A 15,635-nucleotide genomic window follows, 5' to 3' on the forward strand; every position below is an offset into this window, starting at 1 on the left:
ACTCACACGTGCGCACACACACACACACGTGTGTGTGTGTGTGTGTGTGTGTGTGTGTGTGTGTGTGTGTGTGTGTGTGTGTGTGTATGTGTGTGTGTGTTCTTTTCTTTCTGTGACTTTTAGTTTTGGTCCTCTGCAATGACTGACAGGAATTAAGAGACTCTGAAAAACAATTGTTAAAAAAAACTAGCTGCTATTGAGAATTCTCAAAGAACTCTTGAAAGTAATAACCTACAAGACATAATTGACATTCAGAAGCTAAAATCTGATCCACCTCGAGCAATGAAATTATACTACTCTGAAAAGACTGCTATAATAAATCTACCTAAGAGTGTTAAAAATGCAGCTATTAAAGTGGCCAAGAAAATATTAATGCACTAACATTCCATGGTTTATGCTGCTGCCTTACAACCTCAAGATACATTAGTAGTAAAATGCATCCCTAGGCTAGATTCCTAAATGAGTTAACATGCTGTGTAGACAGAGAACAATTAAAGTTTGGAAGTTGCTAGAACAAAATTTCAGTGATTATCTTCCATGGATTACTGTTCACTAATGTCATTTCATTTTGTGGGGACAGAAGAACCAGCTTTGCTTTCTTTTTTTTTTTTAAGTATTCATTTGTCTTTTTTTTTCTTCTTTTTTTTCTGATTACTCTTGTTCAGATTCCTTCCTTGAATAGTTTCTTTTGGCTTTCTTTTACTTGCTCGTATCAGTAAAGTGTTTATACTTATTTCAACCAACCACTTCCTAGGGAGTTCTATCTTGTTCTATCTACAACTGTCCAAAAACAATATGTTCATCTTCACTAGCAATGAGTTTCTTTTTTTAAAAGTTATGCCTTTCTCTCTCTGGTATTCTTCATCTACACTGTAAGTTGTATTCACTGTAAGTTGCCAATCCATCATCATTCTGCCCAAGTTATCAAATGATAACTGCTTACCTGCTGCATGAAGGGATGTTTCCATGATTCCAATCTAACCTCACTCTTGTGGTACATTCAAATTGGATTTTAAGTATTTGCTTGTCTGTATGAAATCATTAGGAATCTGTCCTTACCATCTTATACACTTTTCAGAATCATGCTGATAATCAGTAGATGTAAATTGAAGGGATTGGTAGTGGAAATCCTCCTATCCCTCAGATCAAGTCAGTGTTGACTACCTACAGCACTACTTATAGCATTCATATCCATGATATAGTAATTCACTATAAACTTGATCTAACAATTTTATAATAATATTAGTTTTATTAATATATAATTTGGGCCCTATTGGATTCAGTTATCATTTTGCATTCTTATCACATCTTACCCCCTAAATGAAAATTAAAAATAATAACGAGATCTAAAATATCTCTGCCAAACATTCAAAAGGAAGAAAAATATGCCTTTGGGATAAAGCACCATTTTCTGTACATTTTATTCTGTATTCATCTTAAATTCGCACTAAATCACATTTTAAAAATGTGAGATTTATTTTTTCAAGCTCATTTTACTTCCAGACTAAGGGGGGAGGTATACTTTTTTTTTAAATACTTGCATTACACACACACACACACACACACACACACACACACACACACACACATACATGCCTTACAGGACAAAATTTCGTTTTAGTTTTATAATATTATTGCTATATTTTAATGCCTGAAGGCATTTAAGTAAAAAATATAAAGAGAGTTGCCCGCAAATCGGAAGTGACAGAAGATGGAAGTCTATTAATTCTCTAAAATTGTCACATAAGCTACTGATGATTGCAGCAAACGCCAGGAAGCAGGATCTTTATGTCCCTCCAGAGCAATCACATGCCCTGCTTGCCATCAAAGAGACATTTGAAAGAGCCATGCTTACCCTCTTTGTCCTTATGGGTTCTTAGGTGGGAGAGGAGATTTTCATTGGTTTGCACACAGTACACCTCTCTGGTCTGCACACCTCCTCCGCACAGGGAGGTCTGGTTGCCCCGCCTCCTGTCCTGCTGACTGAGCAAAGGGTCCACACGGCAGTCTGTCCACTCCGTAGCTCTCCAGCCATACCTAAGCCAGGAAAAGATTCGTTTTCGCCATGTTTGCAAGATGAAATGCTGCTCTACACCTCTCAGGGTTGACTCTAAAAATTAACCTTGGAAGTTTTTCTCTAGACTCCACCATCATACGCTGGAAGTAGGTTGAAACATCACTCTCAACTAACTTTGTTATCGTCCGTGGCATCCCATTTCCAAAAAGGAGATAAATTTAGATTGATCTTTTTTTAATTGCAACTACTGGAAGCCCCTTATAAATATTTTATGAAAAAAAGAGGACAGTGCTTAAAACATGAACTTTTATGTTCAATTATGCTGAACCCCAGCTTGCCCTTTCTCGATACTAATGAACACAGGAGAGTTGAAATCTGAGAATGGAAAATGTTCTAAATGATGGGAACTCACGCATTTGTTTTACCTTTAATGAGGTGAATGGAAATGGCTTCTTTATATTGGAGTAAAATTATAATTATGTGTTAGAAGTAAAAATATAAGAGAGCAATTCAGAGGATTTTCTATTGTCAAGATTGTTTTTTCTTAATCCCTCTTCTCCTCTTTTTTTTTCTTTTGGTAGTTTAGCATTTCTGAATCCTTGATAAGTACTGAAAACTAATGAAAAAGAGTTGACATTTCTAATTAATGCTGTACAGGAAAAGATGATCCGTGATTCCCAATTAAAGCTCCAATCAAGATTATGATGGGTGCCAGGGGAATCATCAGTTTACCACATGCTTGAAGGAGAGACAGGGAACCATGGCCTGATGTCATTGAAGATAGAAGGTGATGGCATTTCTCCACCTCTAGGAAAGAGGATATTCTAAAAGCCCAAAGAAAATAGCTCATGTAACACTTGGTATCACTTAACCAAGATGCTTTCCTAGTAATCAGATTAGCAGCCAACATAGGTAGAAATGGATGTGTTAATGTTCATCTCAATTGGACAAAAAAGGTTAGCCACCCTTACATGTTTGATCTGGATACTTTGCTCTGTCAAATATATAGTTTCTTAACAACAAAGGTGAAATTTTTCCTAATTTTATTTTTGTAACGGGGGATTCATGGTTTCTTAGAGTTGTAGAACTGTCTATTAACGAATAACCCTCTTGATATTGTTTATGAAGGAAAGGCAGGGCTCAGATCAGTTTTAGAAACACAGAAAACTGATGCCTGGTTGCAGGGATAGAAGGAAGTAAAACAAAGTAGGTCATTTAGTCAAGAAGTCAAAACAATAATCTTAAAAAAAGAAAACAGTTGTAATTTAGATCAAACCAAATAGATTATATATTCTAAGAAAACAGATGATATATTCTAAGAAAAGTGCTATATTTAAAAAGTGCTATATTTAACTGAGAAGACTTGGTTATCTATTTTATTACTAATGCTTGAATATGTGACATGATAGAGAAAATGACACTGGTTTAAGGCCAAAATGGGAGAACCTCATAGAAAAGAGAACTTGCTGGAAATACAGGTGATTTTTCTCAAGCCTGGAGACAAATCACTATGACAGTGGGACAGCAAGTTGTCAGTCACATATTATATTGGAATACAAGAAATGATTCCAGCTCTGCAGAATTGAAGGTTTCATAAAATAAATCAATATTTGTTGTTATTTTTAGCTATAATAATAACATTAATTTTCTTCTTCACAATTCCATAAAGTTCTAATTGTATTCATGTTCTTTTTATATATGGAATCTTCCAAAGAAATGCCAATAAATTTGGTGCTTTTCTATTAGGAAATTAAGATTCTCTAAGTTGCTTTATTAATACTGTATATGTATACTAAGCTGGCTTACTGCTATTACAAAATGGTTATTGGAAATGGTTTTCTTAAAGGAGGAAAACAACACTTATATTGCCAAATATTTCAGAACAACTCTTATTTCATTTTCATTCTTCAATAGACATTTATTGGCCATTGACTATGCTCCAGGCCTTATAATATGTGATGTAATAAAATAGCAAACAAACAAATGAAGAAAACAGACTCAAATCTAATAAGCCCAACATTTGTCCTCAAGGGTATATTAAAGTATCATCTCATTTTTATGTAGTATTTCCTTCTATTGAATTTGATTTTTTTAGGCATTACAAAATTGTAGTGGATCACCTTCCTGGGTAGGCATTGACAGACTGTGGGCCAATAACTGATCAACCCGTTACTGCCTGTTTTGTAAATACTTGGAACACCGGCACACTCATATTTACATGAGGTTTATAGCTCTAACGGTGATATTGAGCAATTGTACCACAGATGGCTGTGGCCTGCAAAATCTAATGTATTATTAGGCTTCTTATGTTATAAAGGTTGTAACAAGAACTTTGTCAACCTCTAAGACAGAAAGTTCATAAATTGAGAATTGCTACTATAAATGTAGCATTTATGGATGCTTGGAAGTACTTCCTCTGTAAATTAGTAGTTTTTTAGGATAAAGTTTATAAATAGGTATTTGATGTTTCTGTTCAAAATGTGTAAGGAAAAACAATTCGCCATTTCCCCACATTCATTTATGTTAGCTGGGGACTTGCATTTGGACACAATGCACACTTCTACATTTACTCACGTGGCACAAAGAGCAACTCCATTTCCTTGCGACACACAGGGCTCTTTTTCCTCGAGTTCTGGGCAATCGTTTTCACTCCCAATAGGAAACTGCCTGATGGTCCGTGTCCTTACGCGCATGCCCGTGGGGGATGCGGTATTGTGGCATGTTGTTGAGCAAGGGCTCCATTCCGACCACTCTGACACCTGGCACTCTTTGGTGATCACACAGGACTGGAAGGTTATTGGCAGTTTTTCTTGCTGGCAGAAACTGTAAAAGAGCATTGAGATTCTCACCATAGACACTCAGGCAGTTATGAATTTTGTCTTGCATTCTATAGAATAAAACGGACGTGAACATTTTTATTTCTAGGTGTTATAATTCCAATTTCACTGAATAGATACCAACACAATCTGTGAAAACAGACTGGTGCTGCTGGCTCATGGTTGGAATTCTAGCTGCTTAGGAGGCTGAGATCTAAAGACTGTAGTTCAAAGCCAGTCTGGGCAGGAACATTCAGGAGACCTTTATTTCCAATTAACCACCGAAAAGCTGAAAGTGAGGCTGTGCTTGAGCAAAAAGCTCAGCGACAGTGGCCAGGTCCTGAGTTCAAGCCCCAAGAGTGGCACAAAAACAAAAATACGAAAGAACAAAAAACCTTAACAGACTCAAGGATTACATTTGTATCACCTCCTGTTGGGAAGAGTTGTTGAGCCATTGTCAGGAAATAGAGAATAAAAGGGATGGTGATCCTTTGGCAATACATATAGTAAAATGAGAAAATGAAGGAGATAAAGTAAAATCAACTGAAGCTAAGTGTACAGTACTGTTTATTTTGCTCATCTAGATCTGGTTTAATTTAGAAAATGTGATCAGTAACAAATGTACTCACTACCTCACTTGTGTAACTGTAACCCCCCTGTACATCACCTTGGCAATAAAAATTTTTTAAATTAAAAATATGAGAAACCAAAACTGTGAACTTATGTTAATTTCCATTCTGTGTAAGGATCTAAATAGCAATGTTTGGCTAATTTTAATACTGGTTAACAAAAAGAAATAATATAAGAGGTGCTTTAACATTATCTTTTTTATATGTTTCTATTGTAAAAATAGTGTACAGAGTGATTACAGTTACATGAGTAAGGTAATGAGTACATTTCTTATCGAGTGTTATTACCTCCTCCTTTGTTTAATCCCTTACCATCCCTTCCCTCCCCACATCCCTAACTCTTCTCTCCCCTTCCCCAAGTTGTAAAGTTCATTTTCAACATAGTGTCTTGTACATCTCATTGTTACAATAGGTCAACCTGTATCCTTATTTAAGCATTTTGTTATTTCCCTTCCCCTCCCCAAATTAGAAAAATGTATATACAGGATGCAGGGCACTGACATCAAATACAGTGAAAATGGGTTATACCGTGGGGGAAGAACACACAATAGAAACCAAAAAAATCACATGGTACATTTTAAATGAGTTAAAAACAATGCAATCAAGAAAAAAAAACAGTTGTGTCCCTATCTTGGGGTTCATTTCACTTAACATCATCTTATATGAACATTATCTTTAATATCCTTTGAAACTTTATTTGTGGCTTATAAGTATAAAATGTTTATTCAAATACATAAATATTTCTCATTCATATTTTAATAATACCGTATGTATGGATATACTGATTGAAAAACACTATCATTCTTGAAAATTTACATCATTTAGCTCTATCCTATGCATGTATACCTAAATATATCTAAAGTATTTATTTCATTAAGAACATATATATGTTCAAATTCTTTCTTGCCTTCTTCATTGGATTACAGTAATACAGATTCTAATGATAATATATATATGCAAAATAGAAGACAACATTATAGACGTCAGTTTCTAACAGAACATGCACTTTTAGGAATTTTCCTAGTTGACTGGACTATTGGTGACTCTTAGTTGAATTCTTAACCTGTTTCTATAACCAAGTGTGTGTGTTTACACAGGCAGTCTTTTGCCAAGATGTGTCATCTGCTCCAATGAGAGAATGAGCTGATAATTCTGTCTCATTATTCAGGTGTTATATTTATCTGTGGTAACTAACCATAGAGAGATAGAAGTCCATTTTATTGTAACAGCTCACATGCAGTCTTCTTAATCCTACTGTGTTTGAAAACTTCATGCTGTAGAGACAATTATAGCAAATTATCGAACATATCAACTATGTTTCTAGGTCATATTATTTATGATAAAATGACCCTTTTGGATAAATGGCACCTGCCCTGGGAAAGTTTAGGCAGAGTTTTGAGATTCCATGAGTATAGTAACTTTTCAAATAGGTTTATCTCCTGTGGGAATGTAGAAGGCTATCACTATGGAGTTGCTTCAAGAGATATATGTCCCTTTGTGAGCTAAACTCTATAAGCCAGGGACATCTGAGTCTCACTGCATGGATTTCTAGGAAAATTCTCACTAGACAAGGGATTTCTGAAACTATAATGGTAACAATATTCTGGTTGTTGCTCTACAGCCTTCTAAACAGATGGATTCTAAATGTGGCTTATTAAGAGTTTTCTGAGTCTTATAACAGGATCTTTGGGAAAGTCTAAAGATAGCTTAACTCATACTATTTAACTTGCCACTCTCAGGAATCCCTTTAGATTTGTATCATTATTAGTTCCATTTTATTGAGAAGCAATATGCTAGAGGTGAGGGAAATGGGTGAGCATCATATTACTACTAAGTTGTGAGCTGGAATTTGAACTTAGATTTTTGTAGAAGCAGAGCTTTATTGTCCCATTTGCCCTACCTCTTACCATTTGAACTGTTGTAAATCGCTTTGTTACAGCAACCTCTTCAGCTGAGGACAGTGTCAAAGTAATTGACACTTTCTATCAACTACTCTTCACAAACCCAGGCTTTAAACCTTCTATGAATGCAACAAATGAGCTACTGATCCTAAGAAAACTTAGTAAATAATTACATGGGATCAAAACAAATGTACTTCCTTGATACATATTAATTTTCCCCCAAGTGAGAAAGTTGAAAAAACACAAAAATAATATTTATATGATTATGTATTTATAATTTATAATTTATGTATTGTGTTCCTGTGAGAGAGCATATGACTTTCCAATACACCAGCATTTCAACAATTATATATTAAGTAGCTGTAGTATGATTCAGAAATGCCAAGGCAAGATTATAGTAATTAGTTTAAAAGTATATAATTCTCTCTCTCTCTCTCTCTCTCTCTCTCTTTCTTTCTCTTTCTCTCTGTCTCTGTCTCTCTCTCTCTTGATCTGTCTTGGGGTTTGAACTCTGGGCCTGGGTGCTCTCCCTGAGCTCTTCAGCTCAAGGCTACCACTCTACCTCTTGAGCTACAGCACCACTTCCAGTTTTCTGGTGGTTAATTGGAGATAAGTCTCACAGACTTTCTTGCTGGGACTGGCTTTGAACAACAATCTTCAGATCTCAGCCTCCTGAATAGCCAGGATTACAGGCACAAGCCACCGGCACCTGGCTTGTAAGTATGTAATTCTACAAAGGAAGACATCGGTCACATAAAGTAGTAGATTACCACTACTTATGTGAATTTTAAACAATGTTAGTAGATTTTTCTGCTCAAAATGAAAATAATTGAGATATCAGGTGAAATAGCACGTTAGGTAAGTAAGGAAAATATTTTTTTCCTTGACTTCAATGTAGGAAGCTTGTGATGAAGAATCAAAATAAGATGGTAAATAAGATGGGAACTAAAGCCCTTAGCAATAATTTAGGTCCAGCATTAGACCTTTTATGGATAGAAGTAACAGGGAAATATTAGAAGAGATAATATGATATTCACATCTTCCCTAGATTCTGGTGGTAGAGTAAGAGAATGGATCATTAGAGCCTAAGATTAAACAAGGTAACCAATCTGTAACAATATTAACATTTATAATAAGTAATAAAATGCTTGCCATGTGTTAGATAGTATCCTAATCTTTACACATATGAATATTTTCACACTCATTTTATTCTTCTTCATATGAATTTAAAGTTCTCCTTAAGCATATTTTTATTGTTGCCTTAACTTTACAGAAACATAGATACATAAAATTAAGAAACATCCACACATAGAAGTATGAGAATATGATTATTCCCAAAGAAACAGGTGCTGTGTGTAGTTCTTTTTTCCTAGAATATCTCATATCACCCTAAAATATACTTTGGAAGGCAGGAATACACATTTTATCTCTCTGTCTATCATCTATTTTTTGGTAATCATTTGCAGGAAGTTTCTAAGTGCATTATTATTTCTGTTTTTAAGGCTTTTTATCTAGGTATCTTGATTTAATACATGTGACTTTTCCTTCAGCCTTATTGAGAGGTGACTTTTTATTGGCAGGAAAATCAAATCTAAATGTCTCTTCCAAATCATATAGCTAGAAAATAGCTACCATTCCTTGCTTTATTCTAAACATAAAAAAAGTTTTTAGGGAGATAAGTGGAACAATACATTTTAGCTCCTTACACTTTGCATAGAACATTCACACTCTGGGCAAAAATATAGCAGGTGTTGCTTTTGCAAGGATGTCCTGATGAAGATGTTGTGGTCACTGTGGTATCTTTCTTTTACTTAGATGTATGCTCAGCATAGCCAGATGGCTAAGACTGATTAGAACAACACCTTGGCTTTGAGACGGAGCAGATGTTACTTAGTACATCATGTATCAGAGGGAGATAAGAACTAGATACATATTGGAAGAAAAAGGAAAAATACGAACTGCAAACTTTAATATTTGTATGGAAAAATTTCCTCCAGAGATTACAGAAGAGATATTTCTAAATATTATAAATTACAAACTTTGTGTTTGTAAACTTCATATTTCAAGTTGGCTAATTAAGGTTATACTAAACAGTAAAGAATGCCAATTTAGGGCTGGGAGTGTGGCTTAGTGGTAGAGAGCCTAGCATGCATGAAGCCCTAGGTTTGATTCCTCAGTACACACACAAAAAAAACCAGAAGTGGGGTTGTGGCTTCAGTGGTAGAGTGCTAGCCTTGAGCAAAAGAAGCTCAGGGACAATGCCCTGGCCTTGAGTCAAGCCCCAGGACTGGAAAAATTTTTTTTTAAAAAAAGAATGCACATTTAAATATTTTCCTAAAGTATCATAAAATCTATGTAAACTACCTTCTCTCTAAGTACTACATGTTTATTTTCCCAAATGTCACTATCATTCCTTCAGTTATTAAATCAAGACTTCCAAGAATCTCTCATTTGCTGAAGATCAAATGCAAATTTTCCTGTCTGGCAACACAGATTCTCTATAATTTATGACTACATCCACATCTACATTTGTAATGTGTCCATTACAAATGAGTAAGTAGCATGCATATATTTAATGATGAGACCAATAAAGGATAGTGGGAAAATCCCACTTGCTTGCTTAAAATTTACATATGTAATCTCTAATTTCTCCTCTCTCCTTTCCTCCCCACCCCATCTTCATATATATACATATAAATATATGAAAAAATGTTTTTCTGTCTGTGTTCCTAGTAAGAGAATCAAGGCAGAGAGAAAAGGAATTATGGTTGAAAGTTAAGGTGACAACATAAAACTAATAGTTTTATTTTCAGAAAAAGAAATTCATCAGAATAATTTCTCAGCATATTGTTAAATTCTGATGTGGCTGTCTGGGGCTGTGTAATGAATATTGTTTTTGTTGGCTTAGTCTAATCTAGGATGCTGTTATTCAAAATTTGGGCAGTGGCCCAACATTATTATTTCAATTTTGGTTTGTTAAACTGCAGATACTCAGAATCTCTTGAGACTGCTTTATCAGAATTTTGACTTTAACCACATCACCAGGTTATGCATAAGAATAATGACATCTGAGAACCAATGGTCTAGAGTTCATCCTTGCTAATCGCTATCAAATAAAGACCATCCTCTATTTATGGTTGGCAAGTGAATTTTTACCACACTGCTTCTTGAAAAGCATAGAAGCAGGGTAGATCACATAAAGTGCAGTATATTAGCAGACAGGTGTTTGGCCAAATAACTCAAGAGTCTAGAGGTAAAACCAAGCCAAGATTTCATAGCAATCCCAGTCCTTAGATTTTCACTGCCTCTTTCTACTGACCTCATCTCAGACTCCAAGAATCTGTGTAGCAAATATAATCATTGCAATCTAAGTCACATCCAGATGGTGGCTGCCATAAACTTTTGTGGAACTGTGATAAGTAAGTCTAAATTGTCAACTTAATTAGATGGAAAAGCACCTGGGATTACTAGCAGAACACACTTCTCAGTTTGCTTGCGAGGGTACTTCCAGAGATTAACTACAGAGGAAGTGTCCTGAACGTACATCACTATCCCATATATGAGGGTGTGGATGGGACACAAAACCAACAAATACAGGCATTCCTCATTTGCTCACAGGATGCTGAAAGTAGCCACTCTGCACTGCCAACTCCTTCTCATTCATACATCAAAACCTCTGAATTTGTCAGCCAAAATATTTCCATCCTTTAAGCTATTTCCTCAGGTCTTTGATTACAACATTAAAACATGACTAATAGGAACATTTTTAGATTTAGTTTTCTACCTTTGCAGTGTTGGACTTCTCAGTCGAGGATGGTTAATTAAAATGTGATCCATGAATTTCAAAAATTGCTTTTTGGGGACATGCAGGGGTTCAGCACAAATTGAGGACAAGCACTAAGACCATTTTGCATGAATTTGAAGATGCTGCAACAGTTTGTGGATGGGTGGTTTATAAGAGGGTATTCTACACATGGAAAATTATGAGAAATGTTTTCATTAAAGTAACAAATCTCACCAAAAATTTTAATGGGAACACAGTTTGGTGTCAGGGAAGACATCAGTACAATATATTCACATATATGAATTATTTGTTGTGGCAGCATGATAGTAAATTTACTTTGATTTACTAATTTGTCCCAAGAATAATGATAGTGGCTTTATTGATCAACAAAATATAAAGCTAACAGTATTTAGTATAGAGTATTAGTAAATTCAATCATTGAGAAACAGAAATGACATGATTTTCTGGATGTATTTTTACACATGCTAAAAGAGCTTAGACTTAGTGTTAATCCACTACTCCATTGAATTATCTGTGGTCCTAAGTCTTGTGCTTACATTTACCTAGGTATAATTTGGAAATTATAATCAGAGATTTTTTTTTATATTAGACTATAATATTATGAAGGAAATGCATACATTTCTTATGAATCAATCATTTACATTTTCAATATTAATGACTACATTAGGAAAACACTTCAGTTTTTTCTTTAACTTCCCCATTTGTAGCAAGAGAGAAAATAATAACTGCTATCCTCCAAGTCTAAAAGCTTAAGATATTCCATAATTACCTCTCTTGTATTTTATGACCTTGATTAATGGTGATTACTGTAGCCTTTGTTTGTTTTTAATGTGGTGAAATTACATGTAACCAAAACATCACTAGGCTTCTGTGCTTAATAATATTGTGTAAGTCTAAAGTTTCCATAGTTTAACCCACCTAAATCCTGGTTGACGTATTTTTCAGATTGAATTCCAACATAAAATGAATTGTACTTTTAGCTATGTGCAAATTGTATTCCTGCCTTAAACATGAAGTTAAATTCCCCAGAATTTGTTTTTTTGTTGTTGTTGAATCAATTTTGAATTAATGCTGTTACAAATTGTCTGCATTTTAGCATTTTAAGGGCGTCCTTTCACAGAATACAATAAGAAAGAAGCAATAATTCTTTGGAAGCAGAATACATGCATATTACAATTTTCCTGATAAAGACAGAGGTCTTTTCCCACTGCTTTGCTATTCAAAAATCCTTTGTTGGGTTATTAGGGAGCCTGGCCAGAGTGTCACCTGCCAGCTGGAGTGATCATATGCTCCTTATGAAAGCTGGGGGCTACAGGGATGGTCAGCAGCTGAATGTGAGGCTATCAGCATGGTGTGTGTTTCCTAATGGGATAAACTACTGTAGCAAAGAGGCCTCCCTGAAAAAGCCAGGGCATAGATTTTCCATCTTTTTACACACCACTGCTTGCGTGCAGCTGCTTCCTCATCACCATGCTGATGCAGGAGGCAAACCATGGTAAAAAAATTCATAGCACAATCCCAAATCTACCCCCAAGTGCAGACTCTAGACTGCTTTTTGAACTGGTGTAAAAAACACCTACCAGACTTCAAAATGATGCTAAGTGGCATGATTGATTTCAGCAATTTATCAAAGGCATACTTTGGCATTAAAGAAATTCTGTTTGTAAGAAGTCAGTTGTTGTTTTAACAGGAAGGAAACAAGGAGAGAGTAGAAAAAACATTACCACAGGGAGTTTTCAGATACTTACATGAAGAATTATTAAGCATCACTTAAAAATGGTTTAACTGTTTTGAGACCATACATCTTCCCTTTCCCTTCCCCCTTGTAGTAAAACAGTATCTGTCATCTTATTTTATTTCCTAACTCTACTATGATTAAATATGTTCTGTGGGTATTTTTTTCAAAAAAAGATTAACTACTGCATAATTTTATGATGAATGGAAAAGAGAGAAACACTCATATTTCTGAATTAAAGAAAATAGTTTAATATAGGTCTCATAGTTTCCCTTATTTGTAATAACTAGTGTATGTCTAGGACAAGCAAAAAAAGTCAAAAGCTATGTACATGTGGCCATATAAGATGAAGCTAAGCGAAATGAACCCCAAAATAGGGACACAAGAGGTTTTATCTTTCTTGCTGTTGTTTTTAATGTACTTATAATGTACTATGTGAATTTTTGTTTCTTTTGTATGTTCTTCCCCCATAGCATAACCCCTGTTTTCACTGTATTTGATGTCAGTGCCCTGTATCTTGTATATACATTTTTCTAAGTTGGGGAGGGGAAGGGAAATAACAAAATGTTGAAATAAGGATACAGGTTGACTCATTGTAACAATGAGATCTACAAGACACTGTGTTGAAAATGAACTTTACAGCTTCAGAGAGGGTGGGGAGAAGGGAGAAGTTGGGGAGGTAGGAGGAAAAGGATGGTAGGGGAAAAACAAAGGAGAGAGTAATAATGCTCTATAGGAAGTGTACTTATTACCTTATCTATGGAACTATAACTCCTTTGTACAGTGTCTTTATAATAAATATCTATTAAAAAAGAATAGAGTTTAAAAGCAAGAAAGCTTTGGGACATAAAGAGTTATTCAAAATGTTTCTTTTTGTTTTCTAGTATAACAGATTACATTACCATTTACCTGATCTGGGTAATTCCTCATTGCTTATAAAATCTTGTAGAATGGCTGTCTATTGCATTAAAATTATTGCAGAACCCAACTATAAAGTAAAACTCACAATTCATTAAAATGTAATAAAAAGCAATGCAGTTATTAAAATCAATACAGCTGCCTTATCACGTCTAGGATATTTTCTTGATCTCTTTTTTCTATAAATTTTCACTCTCCTCAATGAACATTCACAACCATGATTTCAACGAAATTACAGACATAATTTCTCTTTCTATTTATATCAAATGTAAATAAAAGAAAATTTAGCATCTTCCCCTCAAACTGACTTCCTATGTCTCCTCTCCATAACCCATGATTCTCCATGATTCTCTCAACTGTGTCTTATGCAATTTAGCAACAAGTTATCGCAACCCATTACATACAGTATCTTGTCAAACCATCCAGTCACCTCTGTGGTTATTACTGTGAGCCAGCTACCCTACGTCTCATGGCAGCTTTTGGAGAATAAAGTGCCATTTTTCTCTGTTGTGCTTTTTGACTCACCATCTCACACTGCTCTGCCAAGCCACTGTTCTGATAAATTTATATTCATTCCATTCAGCATCTAGTCAAGAATCCATAATGCTGCCTCAGTGTCTACTTTGATCAGTTGGAACCCATCTGCCTGACTTTATCATTCACACAGAAATGTGCATGCTAGTGGCTACACACTTTTTCTCTTTTCTCTCACAGAGCCTCACATATGCTAGAAAAGATTTCTACCCCTGAGCTATAGCTTCAGCCCCAAGTCCTTCCATTTCTCCAGAGCTCCTGATCTCCCTGCCCCTACTTGGGCTAGCTAAATCTTCTAAAGATCATCTCAACCCTTGAAGCTTTAATGAAATTGTGAGTTCATAAAAATAATAGAAAAGATTAAATTTAAAATGCCAAATGACAATTCCAGAATGGGCATAGTTCACAGTTAAGTGAAGAGAGGTCTGAGAAAGAAGAATCTCCGAGTTTGAGATGGGGGAGAAAGTGTTCAGTTCAAGTGAAACATTTAAGGGGACAGATTCTTTTACACATGGGAAAGGAATTCTAAATATTACTGCTGCTCAAAATGTAAAAAGCTACCTACAAAGGGATAAGATCAGAAAGAATTGAAGTAAGGACCAGGTAACATCTCTCAGGATAGTGTATTATGACCACAAGAAATGAGGCTAAAGGGACTTTAATGAGAAGAAACCCTAGGCTCTCACTCGTAATTATACAGAGGAGCTAATGATTAGTTTTGATGAGTTAAATGTTATCTTGCCAAAGAAGAAACTGTAAAATCAGTAGAAGAAAATAATTGTCTGTGGACTGCTATTAAATGCCTTCTTGTACAACCCACACTCTTTGTGTTACATGATTTTGAGCAAGCCCTTGATATATTACATGTCCCTAATTAACACTTGACTTTTCTATTTTATAATATGGTTGTGAGAATCACATAATAGACACAAAAACATTTCAAATGGAAAAAATAAAATGGAAAATGGCTAAATATTTAGGATAATGAGAGAGAGATGAGCAAACAAATATGTTAATCTAACTTTTTATACAAACTTACTTTTCTGGAAGTCATTTATATACTTATTGAAACTAAATAACAGTGAAATCTCCCCTCTCCCCCAGAAACAGAAAAGGATATTGGCTACTTCCAGTCTCTTCTAGATTTTGCAAACACTATTGGATTTTTATACTTCCTAACACATTGCAACATTGTCTGCATTCACTTGTTTATTTTCTACAATACTGGGCAATAAAAGCACAATATAAAAACTACTTGATATAGACAACAAACAGGAAGA

At 35.0% G+C, this 15,635-nt stretch overlaps 1 protein-coding gene across 1 annotated transcript in view; it reads right to left on the reverse strand.

Annotated features, from left to right (window-relative positions):
• Thsd7a (thrombospondin type 1 domain containing 7A) overlaps positions 1-15,635 on the reverse strand; it is a 342,684-nt gene that overhangs the window by 163,899 nt on the left and 163,150 nt on the right. The window contains exons 3-4 of the mRNA XM_042696060.1: positions 4,592-4,840; positions 1,856-2,037 (exon numbers count right to left, since the gene is read on the reverse strand). Of these exons, the coding sequence (XP_042551994.1) occupies positions 1,856-2,037; positions 4,592-4,840 (431 nt within the window). The remainder of the gene's footprint in view (positions 1-1,855; positions 2,038-4,591; positions 4,841-15,635) is intronic.

This window comes from Dipodomys spectabilis, unplaced genomic scaffold (assembly GCF_019054845.1).
Source record: "Dipodomys spectabilis isolate Male_0828 unplaced genomic scaffold, ASM1905484v1 ptg000197l, whole genome shotgun sequence".
NCBI lineage: Eukaryota > Metazoa > Chordata > Mammalia > Rodentia > Heteromyidae > Dipodomys > Dipodomys spectabilis.